This window comes from Arachis ipaensis, chromosome B3 (assembly GCF_059453495.1).
Source record: "Arachis ipaensis isolate K30076 ecotype BB chromosome B3, ASM5945349v1, whole genome shotgun sequence".
In the NCBI taxonomy this organism is placed as follows: domain Eukaryota; kingdom Viridiplantae; phylum Streptophyta; class Magnoliopsida; order Fabales; family Fabaceae; genus Arachis; species Arachis ipaensis.
Genome location: NC_142438.1, coordinates 25,989,500 through 26,006,659, shown reverse-complemented (window position 1 = coordinate 26,006,659; position 17,160 = coordinate 25,989,500). Strand labels below are relative to the sequence as shown.

Below are 17,160 nucleotides of genomic sequence, written 5' to 3'. Positions count from 1 at the left end.
CTCTCTTGGCACCTAATTTTCTTTTGTTTGTCCTTTTTTCCTTTATGCACTCAATGCAGACTTCAAAGTCCGTCAAATTTAGGGGTCCAAGAATTTCATTCGACACGAGCCTCTGAATTTTCTGTTTAGAGATATGACCTAATTTGTGCCATAATGATGCCGAATTCTCATTTTGTTTTCGTTTTGTACCCGTTTGTAATATTTTATTATTATAGGAATTTAAGTCCAGCCTATATAGATTATCCACCAAATGACCAGAGCAAATATTATTCGAATTATAGAAGAGATTAACTTTATTGTCTCCGAACGAACAAAAATAACCTGATTTGTCCAAACGAGAAACAGAAACTAAATTCCGTTTAAATGACGGTACATAAAATGTCTCTAATAAATCTAAGTAAAATCCACTCGTGGAACATAATCTAAAGGTTCCTATAGCTTCGACTGCAACTATATTGCCGTCTGCCACATAGATGTATCTTTCAGCATCACTTGGCGGTCGGCTCCACAGGCAACCCTTCATAGTAACACTTACATGAGCAGTAGCAGCTGAATCTACCCACCAAGTATCAACAGGTGCATAACTTAAACTAGTCTCAGAACAAACGAAAGTAAGAATTATACCCTTCTTTACACGTCAGGTGGCATATTTGGTACAATCCTTTTTTATGTGTCCCACCTTCTTACAAAAGAAACAGGTTAAAACTTGATCGTGTTTCTTAGCCTTTTTCTGCTGAGAAGGCACATCCGCAATGGTATTATGCTTTCTTTTATACTGAGAAGATGAAGCTATGTGAGCACTTTCAATCTTATCTTGCTGTAGCCTCTCTTCTTCTTGCACACAGTGAGATATAAGCTCATTTAAGGACCAAGTGTCCTTCAGAGTGTTATAACTCATTTTAAATTGCCCAAAGTGTGCAGGAAGGGAAATCAAAATGAAATGCACGAGTAAATCTTCAGACAGCTCTAACTTTAGTGCTTTCAATTTTGAAGCAAGATGAGACATTTCCATAATGTACTCCCTCATGTTCCCTTTACCTTTATACCTCATGGAGACAAGTTTGCTCAAAAGACTACTTGCCTCCGCCTTTTCATTCTTAGTAAAGAATTTTTCAACATCTTTCAGGAACTGTTTAGCATCTTTATCCTCAGTAATTGAGCCCCGAAACGCCTCAGGAATTGAGCGTTTCATGATCATAATGCTCATTCGATTGGATCTCTCCCACTTCTCTATTTTAATCTCATTGAGATTTTTCGGAGTGGAAGTGGGTTTCTCCTCTCGAAGAGCTATATCTAGATCCATACAACCGAGGACAATCTCCCCGGTATCCTTCCAAACTTTAAAGTTTGAACCATTCAACATAGGAATACTGCTAATTTGTGCAGAAACATTGGTAGTTAAAGCCATAGTTTCTGGTTTAGAACAAATAAACATGCAGTAAACATTAGTCAAATAATGGAAAAAAATCCATATTGAGATATCTAGAACAACATTAATTTTCAATCTTTGGATAGAAAAATTAACTGTAAGTGATAGTCTCATTGCAGTAATCAAATATTGTCAAAATTCCCGTCACACATTAAGCATTTCTTTGGACCGACTTAATGCGCACATGGAAACTTAAACTTCGCAACCTATTTATTACCGCATATATTTTCTATTAATTGGCAAAACAATAACCTTCCTTTGGGCCGATTATTGACCGCATAATTAATAGAAAATAAACAAAAGTGTGCAATGCTTATTATTTGGCCAAACAATAAACTTCCTTTGGGCCGATTATTGTCCGCATAAATAATAAGCATTACTTTATTCTTAATTAGTTACCCAAACATGTATTTACCATGAATATGTGTATGTAATTCGGCCAAATATAGGCCTTCCTTTGAGCTGACCAATATTCGCATGAATTACATAACATCACATTCCTTATGTTTTGAATAAATCAATTTTCCCAAAAGAGGCTACTTTGGCAGCATAATGTTCAATCAATTTATTCTAAAACCAAATCTTTATAAAATAGATGGGGATACTAATCCAAATTGTTACCAGTTTTTTTATGTAACAAAAAAATATTTAAATTCCAAAAGAAATTAAATCTTAATAGTATCCTTTTAGATCTTTAAAAAAAAAAAAAAACATAATTATAACTAAAACATATTCATGTATCAAAGGAATTTTTTTGATCCATTAAAATTAAAATTAATCATTATATATAAATTAAGTGCCAAATTAATATCGTATAATTATATACATATATAAATATACCTTTACTGTATAACCAAACAATTAATGTCCATCAACATACATACATATTAGTATGTCTTTAATCATAAGTTGAAAAACATAATGCATCTGTAGACATATATATATATATGACACACGATGCACATGGAAACAATTTCACAAAGCTTGCAGCAATTTTATATGTAATGTAAATAACGCATATGTATGTATATTGATCGAATAAAATAAAATTAAATATTTTTAATGATTAAATTATGGATGGCTCTGATATCACTTGTTAGAATAAATTAATTTCAATAACTCAGATCATCTATATTGAATCACCAAAAATATATCATAATGCAGAAGTGTACCTTTATTCACAAGAGTTAGAAATTGATGAAAAAATTTGGATCTAGTGGTTCTTTCGATCTTCCTCAACTAAAGCTTTCTATATTCCTAGGAGGCTGAACTGCAACTCTTTTAATGGGAAAAGAGTAACAAAAACGACTTTGATATATTGAGGACCAAAACCCTGAAAGCCTATTTATATTTGAGCATGGCACCCATTAAACTCCTTAAACCCAAATAAAATAGTATCTAAAGTCCAAAAGATAATATATCTAAAATATACAAGATAATTATCTAAAGAACAAAAGATAATATCCGGTTTTATTCTTATTTAATTCCAAATCAAAAAGTAATAATGACTTATTCAATTTAGCATTTATAACAATAAATAAAATGACTATTATATAAGTCATTTAATTTAAAATAACATAATTTGTGATTACAATTAATATATGTATTACCCACAAACAAATTAAAAAATTAAAATAATTTCCTAACAAAGTCAACATTGTCAATTATTCATCAAAGTTCCTAAATATATATCTGAGTTTGAGGTTGTCTGGAATCACTTCACATAATATGGACGAATATGAATGTCATACATTATTAAACAAATACTAATATACTATATTAAATAATATGTACGTGAGTTTAATCACAATAATAACAAAGGACTCGATTGCATAATTAATTAATTAACCAATATAATTTATATAAACCATGCATATATGGTTTTATTTATTAAAGCCATATGTTTGCATAGAAGCATATGGAGCTGCAAAGATGTGATAAAGCACCCATATTTATTAAAGCCATATGTTTGCATAGAAGCATATGGAGCATACAGAGAGATTATTGAAGTGATATTAATGCGTTAAATTTAATTTAATATTATATATACTGATATACATGTTTACTCTAAACTAATTAAATTTATGAGAAATATTAGAGAGCCATTAGAATTATTATTTTTAATAATTATTTAATTATTAATTTAATTTTTTTAGTTTAATTTTTTTAGTCTAATAATTTAACAATATATTTTATTTTATACTTTTAAACAATTATGAGGAGTAAGAGGAATAAGATTCATAGTTTGATGCTTAAAGATAATACTTGATCAAAGGATGAGAATATCCTTAAAGCAGAAGTTAACACGTATTTCTAGTGATTGTTCTGTTTTAGAGAGAATGTGATAATTGATGGTTTGAAGAATATCCCTCTTCCGCAGCTTAGTCAAGATGCGTGCTTTAGATAATTCTTAGGCGTTGAGTGCCCATTTTTCTGAGAGTTTAATATTGTACCTTTCTTATTTACTTCTCTTCTCCTGATTACTTTAAAAACTAATCCTAAATGCACAATAATTCTAAAATAACTTCAAACATATTATTAGTCATGAAAACTTCATTAAAAACGTAAGAACTTCAAATTAAATATAAGAAAACTACTTAAAAAGATATGAAAAAATTACTAGAGATGTCAAGGTATCACAACACCAAATTTAAAACTTTGCTTGTCTTCAAGCAAAAAGATGGATAAACATAGATTATTTTAGTGATAAGAATTGAAGAGTTTATCAATTCAAGTCTAAGTTGGATATTTAAAATAGAAAGTGAGGTTTATAATAATCCTTATGATCACATGTGGATTTTTTTTGTCTTGATAAATCTTGCATACTTAAGAATTAAGAATATTCAAAAACTCAAATCAGGATTATATTATGAGAATTCTTTTATAATTTTATGACCTTAAAAGCATCTTACTTTTCAAAGAGTTTGACTTTTTTTTTTAACTGGGGTGGATGCTTGAGATTTTTTTATTCTAAGTATTTTGTCTTAAGAAATCTCTTAATATAGGTTTTCAATTGATAATCTCGAACTAGTTGACTCAAGTTATCGGGTGATAAAGCACCCATCGGATCTAATCACCCAAGCCTCTCCTCGACACAATCAACACCACAAGTACATAACTATAAAATCTTTTCATTCATCCAGACATAAGTGCCCAAAGCTCCCTTGAACAGTTGAACTCTAAATGCTTTATCTCAAGGCAACTCTTAATATAGGTTTTTCAATCGATAATCCCGAATCAGTTGGCTCAAGTTATCGGGTGATAAGGCACCCATCAGATTCACTTACCCTAAGTTTCTCCTTAACATAAAAGCATCACAAGCACATAATTGGACTCTAATCATTGGTTCTTAGAGCCTTAATATTCTTCTGCCTTAGTGTTCTTCTGTTTTTGATCTCTCTCTTCGTCTTTTTTTTTTTATGTGAAAAATCACTACTTCATGGTTTGGAGCTTGAATTCTCATAATACTTTTCTAGATTTTTGTTTTTGAAGATTCTATCTCCTTTTCCACAAGATTCCATATATCTTGGGTCCATTAATATAATCATATACTTCTACTAGTCCCTCACTTTTATTTTAATCTCCTTTTTATTCGTCAATTCTTTTCATTTAAAAACTCTCTTTTTACATAAGCAATTTGTTTACCTTGCTTGATGACTGAATTACTTCAACAAACCAATTTCGTTTTTTCTATTCCATCTTTTTTGATGACGCTTCAGTTTCGTTTTGGAGGGAAGGAAACTCTGATTTTTGTAAAGGAGTTAGGACAATATATAGTAATTTATGTCTTTCAAAAAGATTTTTAATAATAATTTAAAATTTGTAAAACGACGTCGTTTTTATGATTAGAGATTTTTTTGTCTTTGTAAATTTTAGCATTCTTCCAGCATGACACCATAACAAATACCTGGATATTGTTACAACCATGTCAGTCAATTCTATTTAATTTGTGAAAGATAAATAGACAGAAGAATAAAATTATTTTTTGTTTATAAAAATTAAAGACTATTTTATATTTAAATTTCGTCAAAAATATATTTATCAAAAACTTAAAAAGACAGACTTTTTAATACTTTTTTCAAAAAAAAAATTCAAACAAACCAAGTTCAAGCAAGCATAATATCACAGTAAATTTTAGAAGGTTAGATTTAACAATGTTTGTATAGTTTTCTAGAGTGTTTGAGAATACTCTAGATGATTCCGGAACGTTCTAGAATGTCTTAGAAGGTCCCGGAATATCCTAGAAAGTTCTAGAAGATTCTGGAAGGTCATAGAGTATTCTAGAAGAGTGTAGATGTATAATCTAGAAACATTTAGAGAGTTGTGGTAGGATAGATATTTGTAAAGAAGGTTCTGGATGATTAATCTGGACCGTTGATTAGATTTAATCCTAACCATCCATTGAGGAGGTGGATGGCTATAAATAGGGGTGAGAGTTAGAGTTTGTGTGTGTGTGAATCATTTGTAACAAACACTTGAGCAATAAAGTGTCCTTCTACCAAAGCTTCCTTTCTCTTGTGTTCTCTTGTATTCTTAGCTTTCTTGCTAAGTATTGAGGGTTAGGTTGAATTGGTCTTAGCTCAAGAGGTTGAGTAAGTCCGAGTGCCGACACGATAGCGTTGGAGTGTGTCCAAGGCCGTGACAATTTGGTATCCGAGCAAGGTTCGAGAGGGAGCACAAGTCGCTTGTGGGTATGGCTTATAGTATCACCATGGAGCATGTTGAATCTAAAAGGGGAAGGAATGCTATTCCTTCTCAATGGGGAGGCAAGAAGGTCCGTTCTTCAAGTGAGCCTAGAGGTAAGGACTCTAACTTCTTAGAAGAGAGAGTTTCTATGTTGGAGAATGTTCTATCCTCTATGGATGAGCGTTTCCAAAGGATAGAACATGATAAGGAGACCCTCGAGGCTCACGTGTTAGGAGAACTAGATGCTTTCAAAGAAAGCATGCTCCAAATCGAAGAGAAGCTTGAGAATTCCTTAAAACTATTAGAGGAAGTTCGAGTTTGGTTCGAGGAGGCAAAATCTCGACCAACCATTATAAGGGAGACGACAAAGATTGATCTCCCCAAGCCAAAGGAGTTAAAGGGCGTAAGGGACGCTCGCGAAATGGAGAACTTCCTATGACAAATGGAGAGGTACTTCGAAGGCCAAGGTGTGGTCAAAGAAGCAATAAAGGTACGCACTGCAGCTCTCTACCTTTCTGATAATACTACTTTGTGGTGGAGGAGAAAGTGTGTAGATATGGAAAAGGGTATTGCAACATAGCCACATGGGAAGACTTTAAAAGGGAGTTGAAAAGACAATTCTTCCCTAAGAATATGGTTTATGAAGCAAGGAAGAAGTTGAGGGAGTTGAAGCACAAGAGTATGATTAGCGAGTACGTAAAGGAGTTCACTACTCTTACGCTTTAAATCCCCAACTTAGCATTAGAGGATGCATTGTTCTTCTTCATTGATGGACTCCAACCTTGTGCAAAGCAAGAACTACAAAGAAGGAATGTTAAGGATGTCGATGAGGCCATCGTGGTGGCCGAATCACTCACTGAGTATCATAGGGGATACTCTAAACTTAAGTCTTCCTCCAAGCCTAGTTTCGCTAAAGGTGGGGGAGACAAGGGGAAGAGTTTCTCAACCAAGAAGGAAGGAAAATACTCTTCAAAGAAAGAGTACGAAGAAAAGAAGAAGGCTTTCGTGCCCAAAGGAGGATGCTTCGTGTGCAAGGGACCACACCAAATGAAGGATTGTCCCAAGCTAGAGACTTTGGCATCTATCGCCGAGGAACGAAAAGCTCAAACTCAAGTAACTGAGTGTGTTGGATCTATCCAACACATAAATGCTGTGAAGGGCAAAGAGGCAAGCACTGCAGAAAAGAAAGGCTTGATGTATGTCAAAGCCTTTATCAATGAAAAACCTGTCATGGGATGATCGACACTGGTGCTACACACAACTTCATCACGCCTGATGAAGCAAAGAGGCTTGGGTTGAAGATTATCGAAAAGAATGGCTGGTTCAAACCCGTGAATACCAAGGGTGAACCCCTTAAAGGAGTAGCAAAAGGGGTTGAGATGACTCTTGGTTCTTGGAAGGGACTTGTGGATTTCTCAGTAGCACCCATGGACGATTTCAAAATAGTCATCAGGTTTGATTTGCAAAGGAAGGCAAATATAATACCTATGCCATACTACGGCATAGTATGCGTCATGGAGAAAGGCTCTCCATGCATGGTCCCTACAATCTTAAAAGCTGGAGGAATCCCGATGTTTTCGACCATGCAACTCAAGAAAGGTTTCAAGAAGGGGGAGATGACGTCTTTGGCTCTACTACAAGAAGAGTCGACATCTGAAGGAGAAGCTATTCCCCCTAAAATCAAGGAAGTCCTTGAAGAAAATAAGGATGTGATGCCTCCCGAGTTGCCAAAACAACTACCACCTAGGAGTAACATGGATCACAAGATTAAATTGGAGTTAGGAGCGAAACCACCTATCTCAGCACCATACAGGATGGCAGCCATTTCTATGGTTGAAGGAGATATTGTGCATACCATCAAGGAATGGTTGCATCACGATCCATTAGCCAAGAAGTTGGTGGATTTGGCTAGAGAAGGTAAGACCAAAAGATTTTGGCTAGAAAATGACCTTCTCTACACTAAAGGGAGAAGATTATACGTCCCTAAATGGGAAAATCTAAGAAGAAAATTAGTGAGAGAATACCACGACACCAAGTGGGCTGGTCACCAAGGTCAGCGAAGGACCTTGACACTCATTGAATCTTCTTATTATTGGCCTCAAATGAGAGATGAAGTGGAGAGCTATGTGAAGACTTGTCTTGTGTGCCAACAAGATAAGATTGAAAACAAGATACCAAGCGGGTTGTTGGAACCTCTGCCTCCATCAGAGCGACCGTGGGAAAGTGTCTCTCTAGATTTCATCTCTGTCTTACCGAAGTCCGAGGGGTTTGGATCTATTCTCGTGGTAGTGGATCGATTTTCGAAGTATGCTACCTTTATACCTGCCCCTACTGACTGCACTGCAGAGGAAGCAGCACGACTATTCTTCAAGAATGTGGTGAAGTACTGGGGATTGCCTAAGAGCATCATTAGTGATCGAGATCCACGCTTCACAGGATGACTATGGACAGAGCTGTTCAAACTCCTTGGGTCGGAGCTTCATTTCTCAACAAACTTCCATCCTCAAACCGATGGGCAGACTGAGAGAGTGAATGCCTTACTTGAGTGTTACTTGAGGTATTTTGTAAGCGCTAATCAGAAGGATTGGACAAAACTCCTAGACATTGCTCAGTTCTCATACAATCTGCAAAGGAGTGAGTCTACAGGGAAGAGCCCATTCGAGATTGTGACTGGACAACAGCCGCTTACACCTCATTCTCTTTCTTCCTCTTACTCAGGGAAGAGCCCTGGAGCTTATCATATGATTAAGTCATGGGAAGAACAAGCAGATGTCACTCGTTCTTACCTCGACAAAGCTGCCAAGAAGATGAAGAAATGGGCAGATAATAAGAGGAGGCATGCAAGCTATCAAGTGGGAGACAAGGTAATGATCAAACTTCTTCCACAACAATTCAAAGCCTTTCACAAGGTTCATAAGGGCTTAATCCGCAAATACGAAGGGCCATTTGAGATCATTGGACGTGTTGGGGAGGTTGCTTACAAAGTACAACTCCCTCCCTCTATGAAGATCCACCCGGTCTTCCATATGAATATGCTTAAACCATATCATGAAGACCAAGATGAACCGAGTAGATGTGACTCGAGTCGTGCTCTGCCTGTGGTGATTAGATCTTTTGATAAAGAAATCAAAGAGATCTTAGCTAATCATGTCGTACGACGAAGAGGAGTACCACCAAGTATCCAATACTTGATCAAGTGGAAAGGACTCCCGATAACCGAAGCTAGCTGGGAAGCTCATGAAGATCTGTGGCAATTCCAGGAACACCTAGAGCGCTATCATGAACAGAACGCGATAAGGACGTCTACGCATTAGGTGGGGGAGAATGTCACGGTAAATTTTAGAAGGTTAGATTTAACAGTGTTTGTATAGTTTTCTGGAGTGTTTGAGAATACTCTAGATGGTTCCGAAACATTCTAGAATGTCCTAGAAGGTCCCGGAATACCCTAGAAGGTTCTAGAAGACTCTGGAAGGTCATAGAGTATTCTAGAAGAGTGTAGATGTATATAGAAGTATAAGGAGTGGTATGGAATAATCTAGAAACATTTAGAGAGTTGTGGTAGGATAGATATTTGTAAAGAAGGTTCTGGATGATTAATCTGGACCGTTGATTAGATTTAATCCTAACCATCTATTGAGGAGGTGGATGGCTATAAATAGGGGTGAGAGTTAGAGTTTGTGTATGTGTGAATCATTTGTAACAAACACTTGAGCAATAAAGTGTTCTTCCATCAAAGCTTTCTTTCTCTTGTGTTCTCTTATATTCTTAGCTTTTTTGCTAAGTATTGAGGGTTAAGCTGACTTGGTCTTAGCTCAAAAGGTTGAGTAAGTCTGAGTGCCGGCACGGTAGCATTGGAGTGTGTCCAAGGCCGTGACAATAACACTCCGTTTGTTTCATGTGTGTGTCTTGCCAAGACATGGACACAGTGGGGCGTGTCTATTGTTTGGACTGTGAGACACAAAAATAAGAAGGACACGCTTACACACATACATACACAGAAAACATGTATTTCATGTCTCAGTAAAATGGTGAGACACGGATTTTGGACGATGGACACGGATCTATATCAATTTTTTCAGACAATTTTATCCTCATTCATTTTCTAAAATTCCAAATGTCTCCCCTGTTTGATTGAAACCCTAACCAGTGATAATTCCTTCTGTATACTGAATTACTGACAGTGGCTCTTGAGAGCGAGAGAGGGAGGAACAACATAAGCTCTATTGTGTTCTCTTTGAAGTTCTGAATCTGTAAGTTGCTGCTCTTCCAACTTCCCTTCTAACGCACCGTTTTAGCTTCTTTGATTTGCAAAGTTTGCTTGCATCTTTATAATTTTCTAGCTTCAACTATTGTGTAGATTTTTTTTTTTTTTGTTCTTTTGGGTGGGTGGAATCTGATTCTGACGTGTGGAATATAGGAATTTGAATTGATTAATTGGGTTAGAAGAGCGGGACTTGGTTGAGTTTTTAATTATTGTTTCTTAATTGGTGAAAGTTCAATTATTTCTCTTCCTCCCTTTTTCTCACTTTGCATGTGGGCCAAATTCCATTCCTTCTTAGCTATTGAAGTATTGATTGGTAGGAAATTTTTAAATTTTTTTTTTGCGGGTGCATTGCTGTTAAATGCTTAAACCACAAACTCAAGATTTAAATAATTTTCATGTGTAAATATTATAGTGTAAAAAAAAATTGGCGTTAACTCCATGAAATCTCTTTTTTGTTCTGCATCATCTCATATGTATCACTACCGCAAATCGTCTCTTTTTTGACATGTTAATTTACAAGTCTGGATGTTATTTCATTGTGATAGTAGTTAAAGTTAATTTTTTCTTAAAAAGTTATCAATCACATGTCTCAAAGCATTATTTCTTTATTTTAATTAATAAAAAATTACATATTAAAACTCTTAATTATTTTTCAGCTGACATTTTTATTGATATGTATAGATTTCAATCATATCTTTTCTATTTTGTTCATAGCATTTAAGCCGGTTGGTTGGTTACTTAAGTTTGAAATCTATTAGTATGCTTTGAACTTGATTATGTGAGCATATGCTTATGTAATGGGTGTTTTTCCTATTTTTAGTTTAATTGAGTATTTTTTCTATTTGTACAAATTATTAGAGTTCTTCATTTATATATTTACTTGTTATTGTTTCTTAGGAAGTGATGATGGATCGTTCTGAATAAATTAAGCTATGTGTTGGATATTACTGGATTATGAGAATACAATTTGACACGTTAATGCTGCTTTTATTAGTCACTTTATATATGTATTTTAGGAATAGAAGGCGGAGTCATTCTTCGATTGGTCGAAGAGTGGACACACTGCCATTAAGGCGAGATGCATTAGATAATATCATTGGGGAGGGTGGAGATAGAAATTGCATATGGGAGTTAAGAATGAGTTTGAATGCATTTGCAACTTTATGTGAATTGCTACAAATTCAAGGTGGATTAGACGAAGATGGTCATGTTAGCATAGGCGAGCAAGTAGCTACTTTCTTAATCATATTAGCTCACCATACCAAAAATCGCAGCGTACAAGTCAGGTTCTATAGGTCTGGTGAAACTATTAGTAGGTATTTTCACAAGGTATTGTGTTCGATTTTGCGTGTCCAAAGTATCTTATTTGCAAAGGCAGACCCTGTACCGGAAGATTGTGTAGATCCCAAATGGAAATGGTTCAAGGTAGGTCGTGTATGTAGCTCCAATTTTTATTAGTCAAGTTTACTCTGCGTGTAATAACTTTTTTTTTTTTTTACATTTGATAGGGTTGTCTAGGAGCATTAGATGGAACTTATATAGGTGTCACAGTCCCGAAGAGTGATAAATCTAGATATCGGACGAGGAAATCTAGAATATCAACCAATGTCTTAGGAGTTTGCAATCGGAACATGAATTTCGTCTATGTCCTTAGTGGTTGGGAAGGATCGGCATCTGATTCAAGGGTACTTAGGGATGCTATTACTCGACGTAATGGCTTGAAAATACCTATTGGTATGTCTAAATTAATCTTTTCAAAAGAATAATAACTATTGTTTATGAGAATTAAAAATTATTTCTTATATTTTTCCATCCTTTTAGGGTGTTATTACTTAGTGGATGCTGGCTATACCAATGGGAGAGGATTTTTATCTCCTTATAGAAATGTTCGGTATCATGTGAATGAGTGGGTTCAAGGTCATCGGGCACCACAAAATTGTCTAGAGTTATTTAATAAGAAGCATTCTTCGGCTAGAAATGTAATTGAGCGGTGCTTTGGGTTTCTTAAGAAAAGATGGGCAATTCTACGAAGTTCTTCGTTCTATCCTATAAGGGTTCAAAGCCACATTATTATTGCTTGTTGTTTGTTACAAAATTTTATTCGTATGAACATGGATGTTGATCCCGAAGAAGATGCAACTCTTTTGCCAGAACACATACCCGTAGGAGATGATACTATAGTTGATGAAGCTGACACAATTGATGTTGTGAAAAGTAGCCATGAGTGGACTCAATGGCGTGAGGACCTAGCAACCGAGATGTGGGAAATATAGAGAGGAGAAGGTGGCGCGTAGAGTTTTTATCTTTGCTAGTTTTGTCATGTTTGCATTTGTCCTAGACGATAAATTATTGTATTTGAATTCATGTGAGTTTTTTCTTCGTGCAGTATGTATTTGCCAACTCGGATTCATAATTTGTATTCTAATTAAACATATAATTAAGCAAGGGTTTGTTTTAATTGTTTCAAGAGATGTCAAAATTCTAGACTAGTATTGAAATCTTTGAAGTATGTTAATATTGTGCTACTGATTGTTTTAATTGTACTGCAATTATAATTTGCTGGTAGTACTTTTTTGCACTATCTTTGGTAGTAGATTTCAGTTTGTTGTAAGTAATTCTAAAGATAATTCTAATACCATTGAACTCTAATTTTAATAGTACTTATGCTTCCATGGTTTACTTTATTTGTTATTGTACATAAATATTATCTAGCAGCAAATGGTCTCCACACCCCGCCAATAGACTGAACAAGAAACTGAACAATTCGTTGTGTTCATGAAGGAATTGGTTGTTGAAGGCAAGAGGGCAGATGCCGATCAATTTAAGCCAGGGGCATTTCAAAAACTGGCGGACAAGATGAATGAGAAGTTTCCTAGATGTGGTCTCACTGTGAAGCACATCAGAAACAAACACAAGCGCCTGAAAGAAAAATATATGTTTGTGGCTGAGATGTTAGGTTGTAGTGGTTTTGGGTGGAATTTTGAAAAGATGTGTGTTGAAGTGGATAGTAAACAAGTATTGGAAGCGTGGGGAAAGGTGTGATAGTAATTTTACGCATTTAATCATGCTTCTTACAAGTACTTTTTAATTCTCATGTAATTGTACACTTTGTTTTATGTTGTACAGGGTCGCAATGTTACACTCTACACTCCAGGCAAGCCATTTTCTTTGTTTGAACATCTTGAGAGCATTTTTTGCAAGGATAGAGCTACTGGTCTTGATGCATGTAGTGGAAAAGATGCTGAAGAAGATGTCACACCGGGCTCTAGATTTGCTGCGGCCACAGCTGGTGGGTTGGGTTTAGGCGGAGACGATGTTGACATGGAGGACTTAGCAACTGGCGAGAGCGAACTACCCAATACTTTTTCAACCTCATTTGCTTCGTCAAGTGAGAAAAATCAATGACGTCACACTGCAACTAGAAAAAGCAATGATGCTACAGTCCTATCAAACTTAGCTGAAACTTTTAAAGCTGCGGTTGAGGATCAAGGAAAGCATGTGCAGGTACTAGCCAATGCAATGTCTGGTGTTAATGAGCAAGTGAATCTTGGCCGAACGCTGAAGAGTCTTGGTTTTAACACAATGGAGATCGTGCAAATTGCAAAGAAATTTGTGCAGAATCCAAAATTGAAGGCAACCTTTTGGAGTTTGGACGAAGAAAAGGCGACATTCGCATGAGATATAATGGAAAACTTTTAGTTATTGTTGGGTGTAAATGGTGGTCTTAGTAGTTAACTTATTATGGTCTCTTTTGCTAAAACTTATTAGACTTTTCTGCATTATGTTGTTTTTTCTTATGCTAATCAAGTGAAGTACACTAGCTAGTTTGCAACTCCTTTATGCGTGAATAGAATTTTATTCATATTGTCCAATTTTCTGTGTTGATTTTCTGCTATTATGCAACTATGTTATCCATCAGGTAAATATTAATCGTATTGTGCAATTTGCACTTAAATTGTGCAGTCCTACTAAATTATATTGAATTCTGCATTATGTATATTAGGTTTCTGCACTTAACTTATTTATTAGGTGAGTGTGTGCAACTGTGCACTTAAATTTCTGCAAAACTACAAAATTCTATTGAATTCTGCAAATTTGGAATCAAGTCTTGCTTATAACTTGTGTTTTCTTAATCCTGTGTTGATGTTTATAACCTAAATTCTTAATTTCTGCACTTATATATTTGTGCAAATCATACAAGATATAACTTCAAATACTATTAGCAAAACAAAGAAACAGAACAAACCAAAGTAAACATCAAAGAAACAACTTTTCATTGAATTTTCAATTCATATAATTTCATTACAAAAGAAGGACCCAGCAATCAATTATGTATTTGCTAAAGCTAAACCAAGTTTACTCTTATGCTGTTGTTTGTCATGATTTATTGTACAGATACAAAGCCAAATATCACAAAGAAAAAAATACAACTTTCAAAGTCTATTAACATTCCCAACAGCCATCATAAGTTACTAGCACTTTGTCTTCTCCTCTTGTAGTTTTATTCTTTGAGATTTTCTTTCTTTGTTTGCTCCTTATGCATTCTTAAAGTCATGCTTATCTGAAATGGGATAGATGTAATACAATAAATTGAACAGTTCACAACTAAAGAATTCAATAACAAAAGAAAAAGATAAAATTCACTCCTCTTCAGTACTTTATAAAGATAAAGCAATTTCTTTACTAATAGTATGATGAATTCATTTAAGCCTTTACTCAATATTTTCAACTTGGATTACGAAATGAATTAAAATACGATTCAACAATGTCCAAACTGTGATGATGATCTCTTCTTTAAGATGAGGCAGAAATTGAGATCACATCATTGAAATCAGCAAGGCACTCAATTGGAAGGGCAAGGAAGGAATTCATGAGAAAATCATCAATTGAATCAACTTTTGCCACACCAACCAGCATGCAATTTCCCTCTTCATCCAATCTCTTCCCTCTTCCACTTTTCATGTCATCCTTTGATTCTTCAGATCTCAAGGATGTCATCACCATTAGAGGTGGAGCCTTGTAGATACTCCCAACAGAAAACAAGAACTTGGCCTTGAATTCAAAATCAACCTAGCTTGTTACAAAGATGATTGTAAGAATTTAAACTCAATTCCCACTATTGATGTAAGAATCACTATGCCATACATATAAAATTCTAGAGTTCAAAGATTGTAATCTCCTATAAAATTAAATTGGTTACCTTACCAGATTCTCGGTTAATGGTTCCTTGGAATGATTCTGGGACTATATCAATCTTCAAGAATGGGGGTAATGGCAACAATCACACTCACGTATATATAAAATAAGAGTTATCTACTTAAACAAGTCCTATGCGTAGTGAGGTTAATTAATTTTAAATATTTTTTGTAATGAACTTCAGCTAATTGTAGAAAATTTTTTTATGTTTTGCGGTCTCCACTCTAAATGAGTCATACAAGATGCAATAGCATTTTAAGTTTTCAACCCTTATCAGGATAATTTTATATCCATTACACTTTGAGAAGCAATGAGAAATTATTAATTTTGTCACTAATTCACTTTCACGACACCAAAATGCATCAGATGCTCTGTAGAAAATAAGAAAGAAACATTGATAGGAATACAGAGAAAGAGAGTGACACCTCTAGAGTATTTCAACGGTAATGAATAAAATCCAATATCAGCACACGCGCTCTCCATGGATGAGCAATACTTTGTGAACAACATTGGCTAAATGGACCGCAAATAATGACAACCACACAAAGATGCACCTAGAAAATATCCACCAAACAGCAAAGAAGAAGGAGGCTAGAAGAGAGATATTTGTGGGTAGGGGTGAGGGGGAGAAACCCTCGAAGCAATTTGCAAGTTTCTGAAGTAGGTTTTTTTTTTAATTATTTGATTCTTATTTTAAATTATAGGGAGAAAACTGTCTTTTACTAATTATGTAGTGTCTTGTTCTTTAAAACAAACACAATATTAGACACTTTTCTAATGTCATGTCTATTAGGTAGCGTTTGTTTTCGGGGGCAGGACACGGAAACATGGACAACACTTGTTTAAAAAGGGTTTGGAAGCAGAGACATGAACAGTGGACATATTGTCTCCGAGACAGTTTTTTATACTTTTGTGTCCACTCTTTCACGAAGGACAATGATGGACACGAGATTTGGAATAGTGGACACGGACAATTTTATAAATTTTGTTTTCCTTTTTTCCACTATTATCCCTTCTTATTTTTTCTATTGCGTTGTTCAGAGATACTTTTTTCTTCCTGTTCTTCCTCTATCTCTTTCTTTTTCAGGTACTCTCTCCTTTCTGTAGAATTTTTTATTGGGGGTAGATAATTCTTTTCTTTTTATCGTTTTACTTTAATACTATTTTAACCTTATATTATATTATTTGATTTGTAATAAAAATAATAACAAAATTAATTAATCTTAAAATTTTTGAAAGATAAATATTAGCAAAAGTAAAATTAATCTTTTAAAATGCTAAAAATAATTTATAAATTGTAATTGATTTTATATAATTTAAAGAAAAACCAGTTTTTAGATAAAAAAAATTAGTTTTTTTTTTTAAATAAAAAGAGATTTTTATATGCAAAAACTAATTATTTTTTCATGTAAAAATGGATTTTTTTTAAAATTAATTTTTTATTTAAAATTAATTTAGTTTATTAACTTAAACAAAATTTTTTATTAATCAAACTCAAATTTAATTAATCTTAACCATATGTATTCTTATATATTAATAATAAATTTTAAAATAAAATAATTATATTTATAAATTTTATTTTAAT

General features: G+C 34.4%; 1 protein-coding gene across 1 annotated transcript; it reads right to left on the bottom strand.

Annotated features, from left to right (window-relative positions):
* Window positions 1–15,173: 15,173 nt before the first annotated feature.
* LOC107632750 (uncharacterized) lies at window positions 15,174–15,651 on the bottom strand (the record flags this gene model as incomplete). Its single annotated transcript, XM_016336410.3, has 2 exons — window positions 15,174–15,449; window positions 15,580–15,651. Coding segments are annotated over 2 exons (348 nt in total), but the record flags the coding sequence as incomplete, so codon positions are not given.
* Window positions 15,652–17,160: the final 1,509 nt, after the last annotated feature.